Raw genomic sequence first — 15044 nt, forward strand, 5'->3', positions numbered from 1 at the left:
AATGTCTGAAGACTTCATTCTCTCTTTAAAACAAATATTGTGCAAGCCATGCTGAATTTTGGTAGACAGCCTAAGGGGCATATCCATCCCATTACTGTCACTATCAGCCAAGAAAAAGTGCTATGGTTTAGAGGAAAGAGTTTTGATCCCCTGTATACAGACAAGCATACTGTCCTAACAACAAAATGATTAATTCTAAATATCTAAATAATGTAGGGACAGTGTATTTTCCAATATGTGTTTCAGAGACCTAATTTATTTCTTATACTTATTGTTCCACCTTTTCAAATAATCTACAACCGTTAATCAAGTTTACAGCATGGCTCACTAATAAAAAAGGAACTGAGAAGATATGAACACACCAGTGAAGAGAAGAGCTAGAAGTGCTAGCCTTTCTATCGTTTCTACTTCTATCCGTAACCTCATATACCACTTGTATTCTAAATATCGTAAAGCTGATCTTATTTCATATTTATCCCAATCAAGGTTTCTACAAACGCTTTGTCATCAAACAAAGTGACTATCAGAGAGGGGTAGGAGCATGTGTAAAACTGAAGGAACAAGCCATAAGATGACCAGTGCTACAGACTGCCACAAGATACTATCCTAAGATATATACACCATTTGGTGTCACCCAGGGTTTGCCTCAAAAGAAATGGCTGCCAAAGACCAAAAGTTACATGACCTGCTGAGCAGGTTCCCAAGCGTTTTCACTACCAATATTGACATGATGTCATCGTACTTTTTAGGTTTTATCTTTCTGTCCAATGATACATTGAGTCCTGGTGAAATTTCCTGGCTCAATATTTAAAGGCCCAACACTTCCATTTTCATGGGGAAGAAAAAAAAAAACAAAACAGCTAAGAAGAAAGGAAATAAAATTAACAAAATTCTTTTACATTCCAGTCCAGACAAAAATTCCAAATAAGAAATGTTTTTGATGCAATTATGTTCATTTTAATCAATATTTTATTCAATATAAATATTTATTTATTTATTTATTTATTTTTAAGGTAGGCTCCATGCCCAATGCAGGGCCTGAACTCATGACCCTGAGATCAAGAGTTATTGGATGCTCTACCAACTGAGCCAGCCAGGTGCCCCAAAGAAATTAGTTTTTTAAAAATAAAAATTAAGGTCTTTCATTTTGCTTTTTTCAGTTTACAGGTTTCTGCTTCCTATTTTGGCTTTTGAGAACAAAATAGTGGCAAGGAAATCAACACTTAAAACACAAAAACATCAGACAGAATCAAGCCTGTCTCAAACAGTCTTATCTATAAAATGAAATGCAAGTGCTGAATAAGATGCTATAAACATCTTATTGGCTTGGCTTCTCTACATCTGTAAGGCTGTATCAGGATAATTTGACTACAAGTCTAGGAAAACACCTTAACTAGAAGATAACAGGCACTTCAGGGATGCCAATAAACACAACACTCAGTACTTCTGCTCACTATGCTTTACAGACACACAGTAGCAGAGAGGCATAATTTCCCCCTTTCTGTCTTACAAATATATTTCATTCATTTTAGTGAGTCATGATTTATTCCAAGCAATTTTATGAGAAATTTTTCATTCCCGATTGTAATAAAGTATGTGAAGCAAGGCCTGAATTTCAGCTTCTCTCGATTTCTCTCGAAATCTGTGCTTACTCTCCCTGCTATTTACAGCTCTCATGACTCTCTGAAGTTAGGTTTGATTGACAGTCTAAGGATGGGGTTTTAGACAGTCTTATGTCAACAGACTATCTTATGTCAATTAGACTATTGGTCAAACCTAACTTGAGCTGTCACCTATTTTGAGATCAGTTATTTTGGTGGGTAACTTTTCCTTAGAATTTTGCCAAAAAAATTAGGGGCTCTACTTTATTACTTTGAAACCTAGCATTTGTGACTCTCTTTAAAAAAATATATAATGTCTGGGACGCCTGGGTGGCTCAGTTGGCTGAGCAGCTGCCTTCGGCTCAGGTCATGATCCCAGCGTCCTGGGATCGAGTCCCACATCGGGCTCCTTGCTCCACAGGGAGCCTGCTTCTCCCTCTGACTCTGCCTTCCACTCTGTCTGCCTGTGCTCGCTTTCGCTCGCGCTCTCTCTCTGACAAATAAATAAATAAAATCTTTAAAAAAAAAAAAAAATATATATATATATATATATAATGTCTGGAAGAAAAGGATGTGTGGTAGGGGCAACATTAGCACTACCAAGACAAAATGCCTATTCTCTCTCAAGTTACCATCATCTATTTATGTAGGGCTCCATCAAACCCACAACTAGAATCCTTCTTTCTTTTAATAAATACCTTGATTATACTAGAGGAAGATACGCATTACCTGTAGGACCTATGAGTAGAAGGACTATTCGAAGAATAACCAAATTCCATAGTGTAATGTGATCGCTCTGTGGCTGGGGATGGCGGAGGGTTCAAAATCTAAACAGAAAAATAATTACGTTATTAAAATAATAAGAGTCTATGCCACATAAAGACCATTACACTTTCCTACATGCTCTTCATTCATCTGTTTGGTATTCCTTTCCATTACAGGATCAGCACAATCCTTTTCCAAAGAACTGACCTCCAATAGTGCTTAGGAATGGGGCTCTCTACTCCTAGAACACCATTTCATCACGGCTACACAGCGAAATGTGATAAGGAAATCTGTAAGTCACTGATTTAAGTTCAGCACAGCTGGGTTCTGATTTTTTAAAATTATAAATGTTTAGAAAAACATTACTGACTTGGGAGAAATACCAGGTATGCTTCCTTTTTTAGAGAGGTCACAGAATGTAGATTCTAACCCTCTCAGGAGATACTACTCAGTAGTTCTACTTTTACCCAAACTATGAAATTACTGCCTAATGCTTTCAAACATGCTGGTTACTACATGGTAACTTAAAGATTTAGATTTAAGGGTGCTTGCATGGTAGTGGTAAATCCTACCGGTAAGCCCTCTATGCCTAAATTCTACACTAAAAAACTCTTTACATTACCATCTTTAGTTGTACCAAACTTTAATTACCATTGAGTATCCCCATTTAAATCTAGGATCCCATTTAAGTTAGCATTTAAAGTCAAACAAAGGAAAACAGACTGCTTACTGCAGGGAAGTAAGTGCCTTTGGTGCTTGAAGAACTACTTGATGATGCTCCTGTGACATGAGCTCGGTCATAAGGGGGTCCACTGCTGCCCCCCATGATACTTAGGGAGCTGATCATTGATTTACCTCGAGACATTCCTAAAATGAAGGATAAATACTGAAGATGAATCAGATCTATAAAAATTATTTCCACCCACAAAAAGGTTTTATTCAATACTAGGATTACAAATACCAATAGCCAAATGGTTTGATTTCAAAACAATTTATGCTCTCTTTTCCTAATAATAATTGAAAATACTTAACGGAGAAGAGAAATGAATATTCTCTAGAAGTGAACACTTCTGAGAGCTGGCCTAGAACAAGGCCAAGTAAATACCACCATCCCTTCTCTCCAAGGACAGAAGCAGAACTCTTCAAAATAAGAAGTTTTCAACTTTAGAGGATTTGCAGAAGAAAAGGACTACGGAGCGTGGGCAGGACAGATTAAACAACAGATTTACTCAGGAGGAAACTAATCCAGTTTTAAAGACATTAATACAAAGTACAGATTACTTCTTCATCTTCTGGATGCAAATGTTGTTGGAATCACAACCACTGATGCTAAAGAAAAAATTCTATTATTTTTTAAGTGACTTCCATATTTCACTAACTGAAAATAGTTATAGCAACAAGAAATCATTAAAAGTTTCAAAAATCTTAACCGTTTTCTTAGATTTATACCCAGAAAAATTTCTTTTTTTTTTCTGAGAGATTTTGCCTGACACCTCCTTCTCCATATTCATTTAAAAAAAGACTTCTTTTCACTATAGGCACCAGAAGGCACTGAAAAGAAAGCCATACCTCCCTAGGGCAATATGGTCTACCCAAGGACATTGAATTTCTGGCTACTTGGCTATTACTTAGGCATAGCCTAATATATCCCTCCTTACTATCACTCAGCTAATTCCAAATCTCTGCTGAAAAGGAATCTTAATCTTTTTTTCCCCCCACCTTTAGTTGCTGGGCTCTGTAGTACTGAGGTCCCCTGGTAGTGTGCCTAAAGGACCTGTGGTTTATGACTCTCCACCCAATGTCTAGTGATTTACTTTCAGGAGAGGACATCCAAAAATGCAGTGTATTTGTATCTGCAATAAAAGCAGTTGGTATGTATAAATGGGCACTATTATATATTTGCTTCATAACCTTTTATAAAAAGAGTGCTAAAAGTAAAAGAGAACATTTGTTCTTAAAATTTTTTAAACCCAAAGTAGTCTAGTTTGAAACAGACTCTAGGTAATACCCTGTTTCATAATGGGAAGTTGGCAACCCTGCCAGGATCCCAGACTTGATTCTCAGTGGATCAGTCTTAACTCACCTGGAAGAGATCCTGACAAAGAACTTGGATGTGGCACATAACCAAGGGGCACAGAAGCTGGTCCATGAACTACATAGTCATTAGTCATGGTTTCCCCATCTCCCTTCATACGTGGACACAACATTCTCTGGCAGATAAAGTATATAGTTCCGGACACAAAGATGGTGACAATTACTCCAATAACTGAACCAACGGTGTTGGTGGCCTGTGGAGCTGGTTCCTCAGTTGGATCTAAAATGAGTATGCAGTACAGTTATATAAAGGAGAAATAACTGTAGACTCAAGATAGTTATTAAAAAGAGGGCTTCTGAGTAGAATGTCTAGTGAAGACAACGCACAACCATTTTTTTTGTTTCTATAAATACTTACTCACCATGCCCCATTGGGTATACAGGTTAAGTATCACTAGAAATCAAAATGAACTATTTTTAAGTGAAGACAGAAATAAAACAATACATTGAAAAGTATATCTATAAACTGATGAAAAAAAAGTGAATCATAGATTTAAATGTCATTAAGTTCTAAACACACAGATAAAATTTATTCTACTTCATTTTGTATGTCATAAAGTAACATGGTTATTTTGAATTTCTGAGAAATTTCTAGGCTCAAAAGGGATGGACCTAGGAAAGTCATCAAATGTTTTACCTGGCATAATGAAGAAGCCAAAAGCAGCTCTGAGCATGATTTTAGGTTTGAAAAGTAACATCCAGGCCTGGTGAAGGGAGATTAGAAGCTAAAGAGAGCATTAGCTCTTACACCCAATATGCTGGTGCTTTCAGGGTGAATCTACTGCCTGAGGTCTCCAAGACTTGAGTACTTACAAAGGCCAGAACTAGAGAGCATGAGAGGAAGATCCTGCCCATGGCATTCACCTTTACCAGATCCATGAGCTATGTGAAGCTTTAGAAGCAGGGGGCATCAGTATCACAGGAAAAGGTAAACAGTAAAAGGGCTCAAGTTTAAAGCATTACTCCTCTATTTGGAAGGAAAATCGTTCCATTCTGAATAGTCGGACCGTATCTCACACTGCAGCTCTTTCGTTCGTGTGTGTGCATGCGTGTGTGCGTATATATATATATATATATATATATATATATATGCGCATATATATATATTTTTTTTTCGAGACAGCAAGTGAGCGAGCAAGAGTGAGAGCAGAGATGAGGGACAGAGGTGGAGGGAGTGGGAGAAAATCCAAGGCAGACTCCTTGCTGAGCACAGATCCCTACAAGAGGCTCAATTCCATGACCCCGAGATCATGACCTGAGCCAAAATCAAGACTCAGATGCTTAACCGGCTGACCATTCACTTGCAGATTCCTTAAAAACCTTTCTTCTGCTTCATCTTACCTTAAATCTCCCACCCACACAGCTAAATTTGCCCTCCACTAGATTAAATAAATGAGAGAAAATGCTATCACTAAGTTTCAGAATATGCAGGAGCTGGCAGTTAGATACTTTGTCTGTGGACTCTGGCATACAGATTCCCCCTACTCCTTGTGAGCAGCCATCTATCTTTCTTATCCCTTTCCAGTGCCTTGACATTGCCTTCTAATGCCAAGATGCAAGAAAGGATAGTTTATACTCACTATCTCCAATTCTTAGTCTTCATATCTTAACTCACTGAAATCACGCTTCTATCTTCATGGCCACAGTGAAACTTGTCTGACAAAAGTCAAAATTCTCCTATTTGCCATTCACTAAACTCTTCATCTTACTGATCTCTCCAACCATTCAAAACCGATGGCTCTTGTTTTCTTCTCAAAAATGTGTAATAAATAAATATCCTTCCAAAATACCACTCTCTTAGTTTTATTACCTCTGACTATTCTTTTTCTGTTTCCATTTGTTGGCTTCCTTCTTTTCCATCTCTTAAGTGCAGGTGTTTGCCAGAGTTCTGTCTCTGTCCCGCTATTTTCCTCTACTAAGAAGGACTCTAAGAGAGTTTATCCACTGTCTCAGCTTCAATTATCTTTAATAAAGAGGCCAAATCTCTCCCTTGAGCTAAAGACTTATACAACTGACAACAACTTCCCAAATAGCTTCAATGGGATATCCCATTGACAACTTGAATGCAATCTATCTACCCTGCATTCATCTTCACCAATATCCAACAGGTTTTGTGGCTTCCAGGGTAAAGCAGATCATAAATAAATTATGGCACCTGTGGTAAATCAAAGGCATTTAAATTAAATTTTAAAAAGTAATAAAAAGCCTATATCAGACAAATATTATATCTGCAGCCCAAGATATGGAATGATTCTTCAGTTTTCAGTCTCTGCTATATGTTCCTGTTAATGACTCCAGTCACTCAGTGTGGTGCTTGTAAGTCAACCTAAACCTGTCATGGTTACAAAAACTCTTTTATTCTATTTCTAAAATCTAACCCCTCCTTTCCACCACCACTGCTTCTCTTGATTTAGAGAATCATCTTCTGCCTGAACTATAAGAGCCTCCTAAGTATTTTAAATTAGAGGCTGCAAGCCAACAGATGATGAAAAAAAATTAGTGGGTTGCAATCCTCACTTTAAAACAGAAGACTTCAAAAAAAAAAAAAAACACACACAGAGAACTTCAGAATACATTCTATATCATATGAATAAGTACTGCTGTATGACGCTTCTGTTTCTTTATGTGAACACCCATATCTTTGTATTCCTCTTGATGTGATCAAAAAGTGTGAAAGCAATCAACCTAACATTTCCCTGCCTATAATCTTATACTTAAAATCCATCTAATTTTACAGCTTTCACAATTACATAGCCATGCCAGTCCTTTACTTAAGCTTCTCAATGGCTCTCTGTTACTCTGGATGCTGTCTAGGCTCTTTCAAAGAAAAGTCAAGTCTTCTCTGATCTCACTTTTACATGTTCTCTTGCTGATACCCCTCCTCAAGATATTGCCTGTATTCTGGCAATCCCAGTTACATGTAGTTTCCCAAAGGTGCCTGTTTCACTCTGTTTTTGGATAGCTTGGAATACAATCTCTCCATTTATCTGTTTAATTAATGCTATCACTGATCAAGACCCAATCTTAAGTACCAGTTTTCTAAGATGTTGCTTCCTTGATGAACCCCATCTTCATTCCTAAAGATTGGACCACTCTCTTTTAAAAAAATTTTAAAAATTAACATATAATGTATTATTAGCCCCAGGGGTACAGGTCTGTGAATCATCAAGCTTACACACTTCCCAGCACTCACCATAACACATACATTCCCCAATGTCCATAACCCAAACACCCCCTCCCTCCAACCCCACCCCCCAGCAACCCTCAGTTTGTTTTGTGAGATTAAGAGTCTCTTATGGTTTGTCTCCCTCCCGATCCCATCTTGTTTCATTTTCTTCCCAACTCCCCAAGCCCCCTACTTTGCCTCTCAACGTCCTCATATCAGGGAGATCATATGATAATTGTCTTTCTCTGACTTATTTCACTCAGCATAAGACCCTCTAGTTTCATCCACGTCATTGCAAATGGCAAGATTTCATTTCTTTTGATGGCTGCATAGTATTCCATCATGTATATATACACACCACATCTTCTTTGTCCATTCATCTGTTGATGGACATCTAGGTTCTATCCACAGTTTGGCTATTGTGGACATTACTGCTATAAACATTCGGGTGCACGTGCCTCTTCAGATCACTACATTTGTATCTTTAGGGTAAGTACCCAGTAGTGCAATTGCCAGTTCATAGGGTAGCTCTATTTTCAACTTTTTGAGGAACCTCCATGTTGTTTTCCAGAGTGGTTGCACCAGCTTGCATTCCCACCAACAGTGTAGGAGGGTTCCCCTTTCTCCATATCCTCGCCAGCATCTGTCATTTCCTGACTTGTTAATTTTAGCCATCCTGACTGGCGTGAGGTGGCATCTCATTGTGATTTTGATTTGTATTTCTCTGATGCCGAGTGATATGGAGCACTTTTCATGTGTCTGTTGGCCATCTGGATGTCTTCTTTGCAGAAATGTCTGTTCATGTCTTCTGTCCATTTCTTGACTGGATTATTTGTTCTTTGGGTATTGAGTTTGATAAGTTCTTTATAGATTTTGGATACTAGCCTTTTATCTGATACGTTGTTTGCAAATATCTTCTCCCATTCTGTCAGTTGTCTTTTGGTTTCGTTGACGGTTTCCTTTGCTGTGCAAAATCTTTTGATCTTGATCTTCGTCCTTGCTTCCCTTGCCTTTGGTGATGTTTCTAGGAAGAAGTTGCTGGCGGCTGGGGTCGAAGGGACCACTCTCTTTTTTGATGCTACTACTTACACAGATCTCTATTATAGTACACTTAGTATCACTTATTACATTCCCTTATCAAGAGTGTCTACTATGAGCTGGGCCATAGATATTATACACACTGAATTGTTTCATTTTCTCACAGCCACCAAGCTAAATATTATTTTCATTTTAAAGATAACAACAAATAATTTGCTGGTAAGAGGTGGAGCTAGAATTAAAATCCATCTCCATTTAGCTTTAAAATCTTTATTCTTACTATTACCTCAACCAGAGAGGACTCTGAGAAACTTGGTACAGGAACCCTCAACACATGGCAGGTATTCAGTCAAAGCCTGCTGAATAAATGAATAGGTTCTAAAAGTCTTAGCAAGGACCCCATTTGAATTTTGTAAAAATATCAGCTTGAAGTTTTCATTACGAATAAAGAGTTTTTAAATGAATTCTACCTAAATTCCATTAAATCAGTCTGACAAGGTAGACCTGCCTTATGCTGAATTCTATTCAGAACTAAGTTTATCACTTTGGGATATATTTTATGTCAGGGCATTTGTCAATAGTTATGAACCTTGATGAAACAATCAGTTATGTACGCTAGAGTCCTTAGGCATAGGGGTATATATTGGCCTATGAATCCTCAGCCTTCATTTTAAGGAAGCTCTTAAAGTCATTAAGAAACTGGTAGAAACATGTTAAGAAAAAGTGAGAGATGATAAACATGGGCTAATGTTTAGAATCTCAAGTTTATACCACTGATTTCTACATATCTAAATGGTTTGAGCATTTCCTAACTTTAGTTGTGGCAAAATAATATTTATTCCTTTCTGTTTTCCTTAATGTTTCTGTGAAGATATTTGTGCAAAGAAAACTGCTATCTGTAAGGAATTATTAAAGCAAAACAAAAAAATCCTGGTACAAATAATTAACTTAATATTAATGCTTCTTTTCTTCTTCTTTTTTAAGATTTTTGTTTATTTGTTTTAGGAAGAAAGAGAGAGCACAGCAGGTGGAGAGGGAGAGACTCTCACACAGACTCCCAGCTGAGCAGGAAGCCCAATGTAGGGCTTGATTTCCTAACCCTGAGATCATGACCTAGCTGAAATCAAGAGCTGGACACTTAACTGACTGAGCCACCCAGGCACCCCTAATGCTTGTTTCTTAATAAAGAAATACTAATTATAAGAGAAACTCACCTATGAAGAAAAGGAAAAAATATTTTAAAAATTCTCCCGTAAGAGCATTATATAAGGTTTTAGTCCTACTTACAACAATCCAATTCATCTGACTTGTCACTGCAATCCACATTATGATCACATTTCTTATGTTTTCCAATGCACTGACCGTTGGAACAGCGGAACTGATCAATTAAACAAAGCACTGGGGGAAAAAATGTAAATAGTTTACTTATTTTTACTAGCATGTAAAGTCAAAAAGTACTTTCTGGGCGTAAATGAAAAACAAATTAGACTTTAAAATATAACTTAAAGACTATTCTCTGGGGATTTCCATTGGTAGAGAGAAAAGAGTAGAAAAAAAGAAATCCAGCAGGAAATTTCCTATTTTGTTCTTTATATGAAATTAGGATCCTCTTTCACTAATAATTCTGATAAGAATTAAAGAATTCTATATATGTGCATTTTTTTTAAGGTTTATTTATTTATCTGAGAGGAGAAAGTGCACATGAGCAGTGGGGAGGGGCAGTGGGAGAAGGAGACTTCCTGCTAAGCAGGAAGCCCGACATGGGGCTGGATCCAAAGGATATTGGGATCATGACCTGAGCAGAAGGCAGAGCTTAACCTATTGAGATACCCAGGTGCCCTCTATGTGCATCTCTAGACATTAAACAATTCTAGAGAATTTGTTTTTACCATGTTAAAGGTTAGTGGTGCAAAGAGGAAAATATGAAACTATTTTATATTGTAATAAACAAAGCTACTAATTCAGAGTTCACTGGAAACAAGGACTATTTTTACATACTGAAGGTCTAACTTTTGTGCCTCATCCCTCAATCTGCAAAGCTTATTAAGGTGTATAGACCCCATACACTTAAACTTATGTTTAAGTGGAGTAAAACAACAATTTGGAACATGCTATTAGGTTAAACAACATAAAGTCAAATGCACTTGAAAAAACCCCAAATCTACTAAGCCAAAACAATACTCTAAATTTCAAACAACTGAACATTAATGGAAAAAAAGACGACACAACCAGGCCCCAGGAATTTTGGATACCTTCACAGTTCTTCTCATCTGATTTATCCTGGCAGTTTGCATCTCCATTGCATCGGAGGGCACCATCAATACACTGCCCACTGGCACACTGGAACTGGGATTCTGAGCATACAGGACAGTTGAGCTCATCACTATGGTCTTCACATTCAGTAAACCCATCACAGCGCCATGCCACAGGGATACAGTCAATTTCTCCCGTGAAACAAGTAAACTGCTGAGGAGAACATGTTGGGGGTTCTTCAAATGAACAAGGGGGAGAAAAGTGACAAAAACACAACAGTCACACAAATGTACAAACATACTTGAGTGAAACTCTCTTAATAATTAACATAGGCAAAACATTTAATAGATAAAATATGTAAACTAACCCATCTAACCAGAGGAGAAATACAATTTTTACACTACTACATTTAGATTTACCAACTTGCAAAACAGAAAGTTTGCTCATATATTATAATTCAAGTATGATTATTTGCAATCCATTATAATCTCACACATAACCAAGGAATAATCACTAAAATCATCAACCTACAAATGTTTTAAAGTTAGTTTTCTAGTGCTGAGGTTCTCAAAGAGTGCTCCAGGAATAGGGGATCTACAAAGTCAAAACCATTTTATAATAATACTGAGATGCCATTTGCCTTTCTCGCTACACTTGCCCTGACTCATCAAAAAGGAATGACTGGTAAAAGTCTTGGCACCTTAGCAAACTCAAGGCACTGGTATCAAACCATTACTAGTAGTCACTGCATTCCATACAACCACACACTCACAGTTTAAAAAAAAAAAAAAAGCCAGTTTTATATTTAAATGTTCTTGATGAATCAGTAAAAATATTAACTACATTAAAATCAACTCTTGGAATACATGCTGTCTCTTCAACAGAGTTTGAAAATGGGAAGAATGTGTAAAAATTCATGTTGTATACCTCAGTATGACAGTTTCTCATGGGAGACTGTGAGGTATAAGCTCAGACCAAAATGGAATGTCATTTGTATATTAAATTGAAAAAACTGATAAACTATAGTTATTTACACTTAGGTATCTGGCAAGAAGTTAAAAAAGAAAAAATGAATTAGCGAGGAGAGAGTCAAGGTGGTGGAGGAGTAGACCTCAGCTTCGTCTGGTCCTAGGAATTTGGCTAGATAGCTATCAAATCACTCTGAACACCTGTGAACTCAACTGGAGATCTACGAATAACTGCAACTCTACAAATAGAAAAGTGACCACTTTCTGCAAGGTAGGAAGTGTGGAGAAGTGAATCTAAGGCCATATATTGGAAGATAAACTGAGGGGGAAGGGAGCCTCCAAAAGCCAGCACCCAAAAGTGATAGAGCAACAGATCTCACAACTTTTAGAAGTCTGCCCTGGTGAGAGATGTCCCTGATCAAAAGGTGCCAGATGGCGAAGCAGGGTGGAAACCTGGGTGGGACAGTGTGCTCTCGGGATCCTCGGGGTCACAAGACAACCAGGGGTGCCTGAGCCAGCAAAGTTCCCAGGCATTGGAGCAGGGAATGTGGCTGCAATCAGTGAGCTCAAGAGTGGGCTCTCAGCTTGGAGCTGCCATATACTGCCAACCCAGGCACGGTGGGGCAACTGCTCTCCAAGCAGGTGCTCAGTGCAGCAGACCCACGGCAAGACCCTACTTTCTCCCCTGGGGAGAGTGGCACAGGTGCACACCACACAATTCTGTAGGGGTTGGATCCTTGAAATGGGGTTGTGGGCCTGAGATAGAAATGCTTGGTCACAGGCTGGGTGAGCACAGATAGTGGTCAGAGATGGAAGTGACCGACTGCTTTTCCCCGAGGGCACACTGAGGAGTGGGGCCCCAGCTCTCTGTGCAGGGGCTGGAGATTGGGAAGCCACCATTTTCACCATCATCCTCTAAAGGGAATGGAAAGCCTTCAGGGAACAAAAGTCACAGAGGATAATCTGGAGCCACTTACTTATCTGCCTCCTCGAAGAGGCAGCGCAATTCCACCTGGGGCAAAGGCACTTGAGAATCAATGCAATAGGTCCCACCTCCAAAAGATCAGCACGAACATCCATCCAGCTAAGCCCAAGTTCATCCACCATCATACACAAATGCAAAACTACAGAACCAGGGGAAAACAGTATATAGAATTCATGGCTTTCCCCCCCCCCCCATGATTCCTTAGTCTTTCAATTTTAATTTTTTTGTCTTTCCTTTTTCAACCAATTTCTTATTTTAGCAACTTTAAAAATTTTCATTTTTACAGTTAAATTCTATCCTTTTAATTTTTGTATATATATAAGTTTTTCTTTCTTTATAATTTTGGGATGCAGTTTCTTCTAACAAACAGACCAGAGCACACCCAGAATCTAGTGTATGAACCTGTTCTCTTTACCTGTCTGATCATATATATTTTTTTTACTTTACTTTTTTTTTTGCCAAAGTCTTTTTAAAAAGTATCTTTCTAATCACATTCTATCTTTTCAATGTATTTAATTTTATTTGTGTGTGTGTGTGTGTGTGTGTGTGTGTATATACATACATATATATATATATGTTTTTCTTTCTTTACAATTTTGAGATGTAATTTTTTCTAACAAACCAACCAAAATACACTCAGCACTGTTCTGTTCACCTGTCTGTTTATAATCTTTCTTGGTTTTTTTGTTTTTTTTCTTTTAGCATTCATTTTTACAGTTACATTCTATCCTTTAATTGTATTTAATTTTATTTTTGTACATATATAAGTTTTTCTTTCTTTACAATTTTGGGACCCAGTTTTCTCACAGACCAAAATATACATAGGATCCAGTGTACTGCTCGGTTCTGTTCAAATGTCTGATTATATGCTATATTTTTTTAATTTTAATTTTTGTCTTTTTCCTATTTGGGGTCTCTTCTGATTTGTCTAGTCTATATTTCTCTGGCATTGCTGCCATTTTAGTACTCTGTTCTCTCATTCAGCTATTCTTCTCTGGACAGAATGACAAGACATAAAAACTTACCTCAAAAAAAGAGAACAAGAGGCAGTTCTGACTGCCAGGGACCTAATCAGTATGGATTTAAGTAAGATATCAGAACTAGAGTTCAGAATAATGATTATAAAGATGTTTGCTGGGTTTGAAAAAAGCACAGAAGACACTAGAGAATCTCTTTCTGGAAAAGTAAAAGAATTATAATCTAATCAAGTCAAAATAAAAAATGCTATTAGTGAGATGCAATAAAAAAATGGAGGCTTTAACTGCTAGGAGAAATGAGGCAAAAGAAAGAATTAGTGATAGAGACAAAATGATTGAGAATAAAGAAGCTGAAAAAAAGGGAGAGGAGGAATTACTGGATCACAAGGGGAGAATTTGAGAGATAAGTGATACCATAAAGAGAAATAATGAAGAGGAAAGAGAGGGGCAGTAAGTATATGGGAGCAAATTATACCAGAGAACTTCCCTGATTTGGGGAAGGAAATAGGCATTCAAGTCCAGGAGGCACAGAGAACACCCCTCAAAGTGAATAAAAATAGGTGAACACCCTCACATATAAAAGTGAAACCTGCAAATTTCAGAGACACGGAGAAAATCCTGAAAGCAACTCCAGACAAGAGGTCTGTAACCTATGAGGGTAGAAACATTAGACTGAACCACGGAGACCTGGCAGGCCAGAAAAGACTGGCATGATATATTCAGGGTGCAAAATGAGGAAAAATATGCAACCAAGGACACTTTATCCAGCTAGGATGTCATTCAAAATAGAGATATAAAAATCTTCCAGGGCAAACAGAAACTAAAAGAATTCATGATCACTAAACCACCCCTGCAAGAAATATTGAAAGGGATTCCGTAAGTGAAGAGAGAGCCCAAAAGTAACACAGACCAGAAAGGAACAGAGACAATATAAAGAAATAGTGACTTTATAGATAATACAATGGCACTAAATTTGTATTTTTTAATAGTTACTCTGAATGGTAAATGGGCTAAATGCCCCAATCAAAAGATATGGAGTATCAGTTTGGAAAAAAAGCAAGACCACTGATATGCTGTCTGCAAGAGACTCATTTTAAGCCGATAGACATCTCCAGATTTAAACTCAGGGGATGGAAAACCATTTATCATGCTAATGGAATCAAAAGAAAGCTGGGTGGCAATCCTTATATCAGACAA

At 37.6% G+C, this 15044-nt stretch overlaps 1 protein-coding gene across 2 annotated transcripts in view; it reads right to left on the minus strand.

Annotated features, from left to right (window-relative positions):
* Positions 1–15044, minus strand: part of LRP6 (LDL receptor related protein 6) — a 171972-nt gene that overhangs the window by 5896 nt on the left and 151032 nt on the right. The window contains exons 18-22 of one of the 2 annotated variants that reach the window (XM_082741051.1): positions 10917–11153; positions 9952–10062; positions 4450–4680; positions 3097–3233; positions 2331–2428 (exon numbers count right to left, since the gene is read on the minus strand). In XM_082741051.1, coding sequence (XP_082597177.1) covers positions 2331–2428; positions 3097–3233; positions 4450–4680; positions 9952–10062; positions 10917–11153 — 814 coding nt within the window. Of the gene's footprint in view, positions 1–2327; positions 2429–3096; positions 3234–4449; positions 4681–9951; positions 10063–10916; positions 11154–15044 lie in introns of both variants that reach the window. The other variant, XM_082741050.1, reaches the window with a different exon arrangement.

Source organism: Mustela nivalis, assembly GCF_964662115.1.
Source record: "Mustela nivalis genome assembly, chromosome: 7".
In the NCBI taxonomy this organism is placed as follows: domain Eukaryota; kingdom Metazoa; phylum Chordata; class Mammalia; order Carnivora; family Mustelidae; genus Mustela; species Mustela nivalis.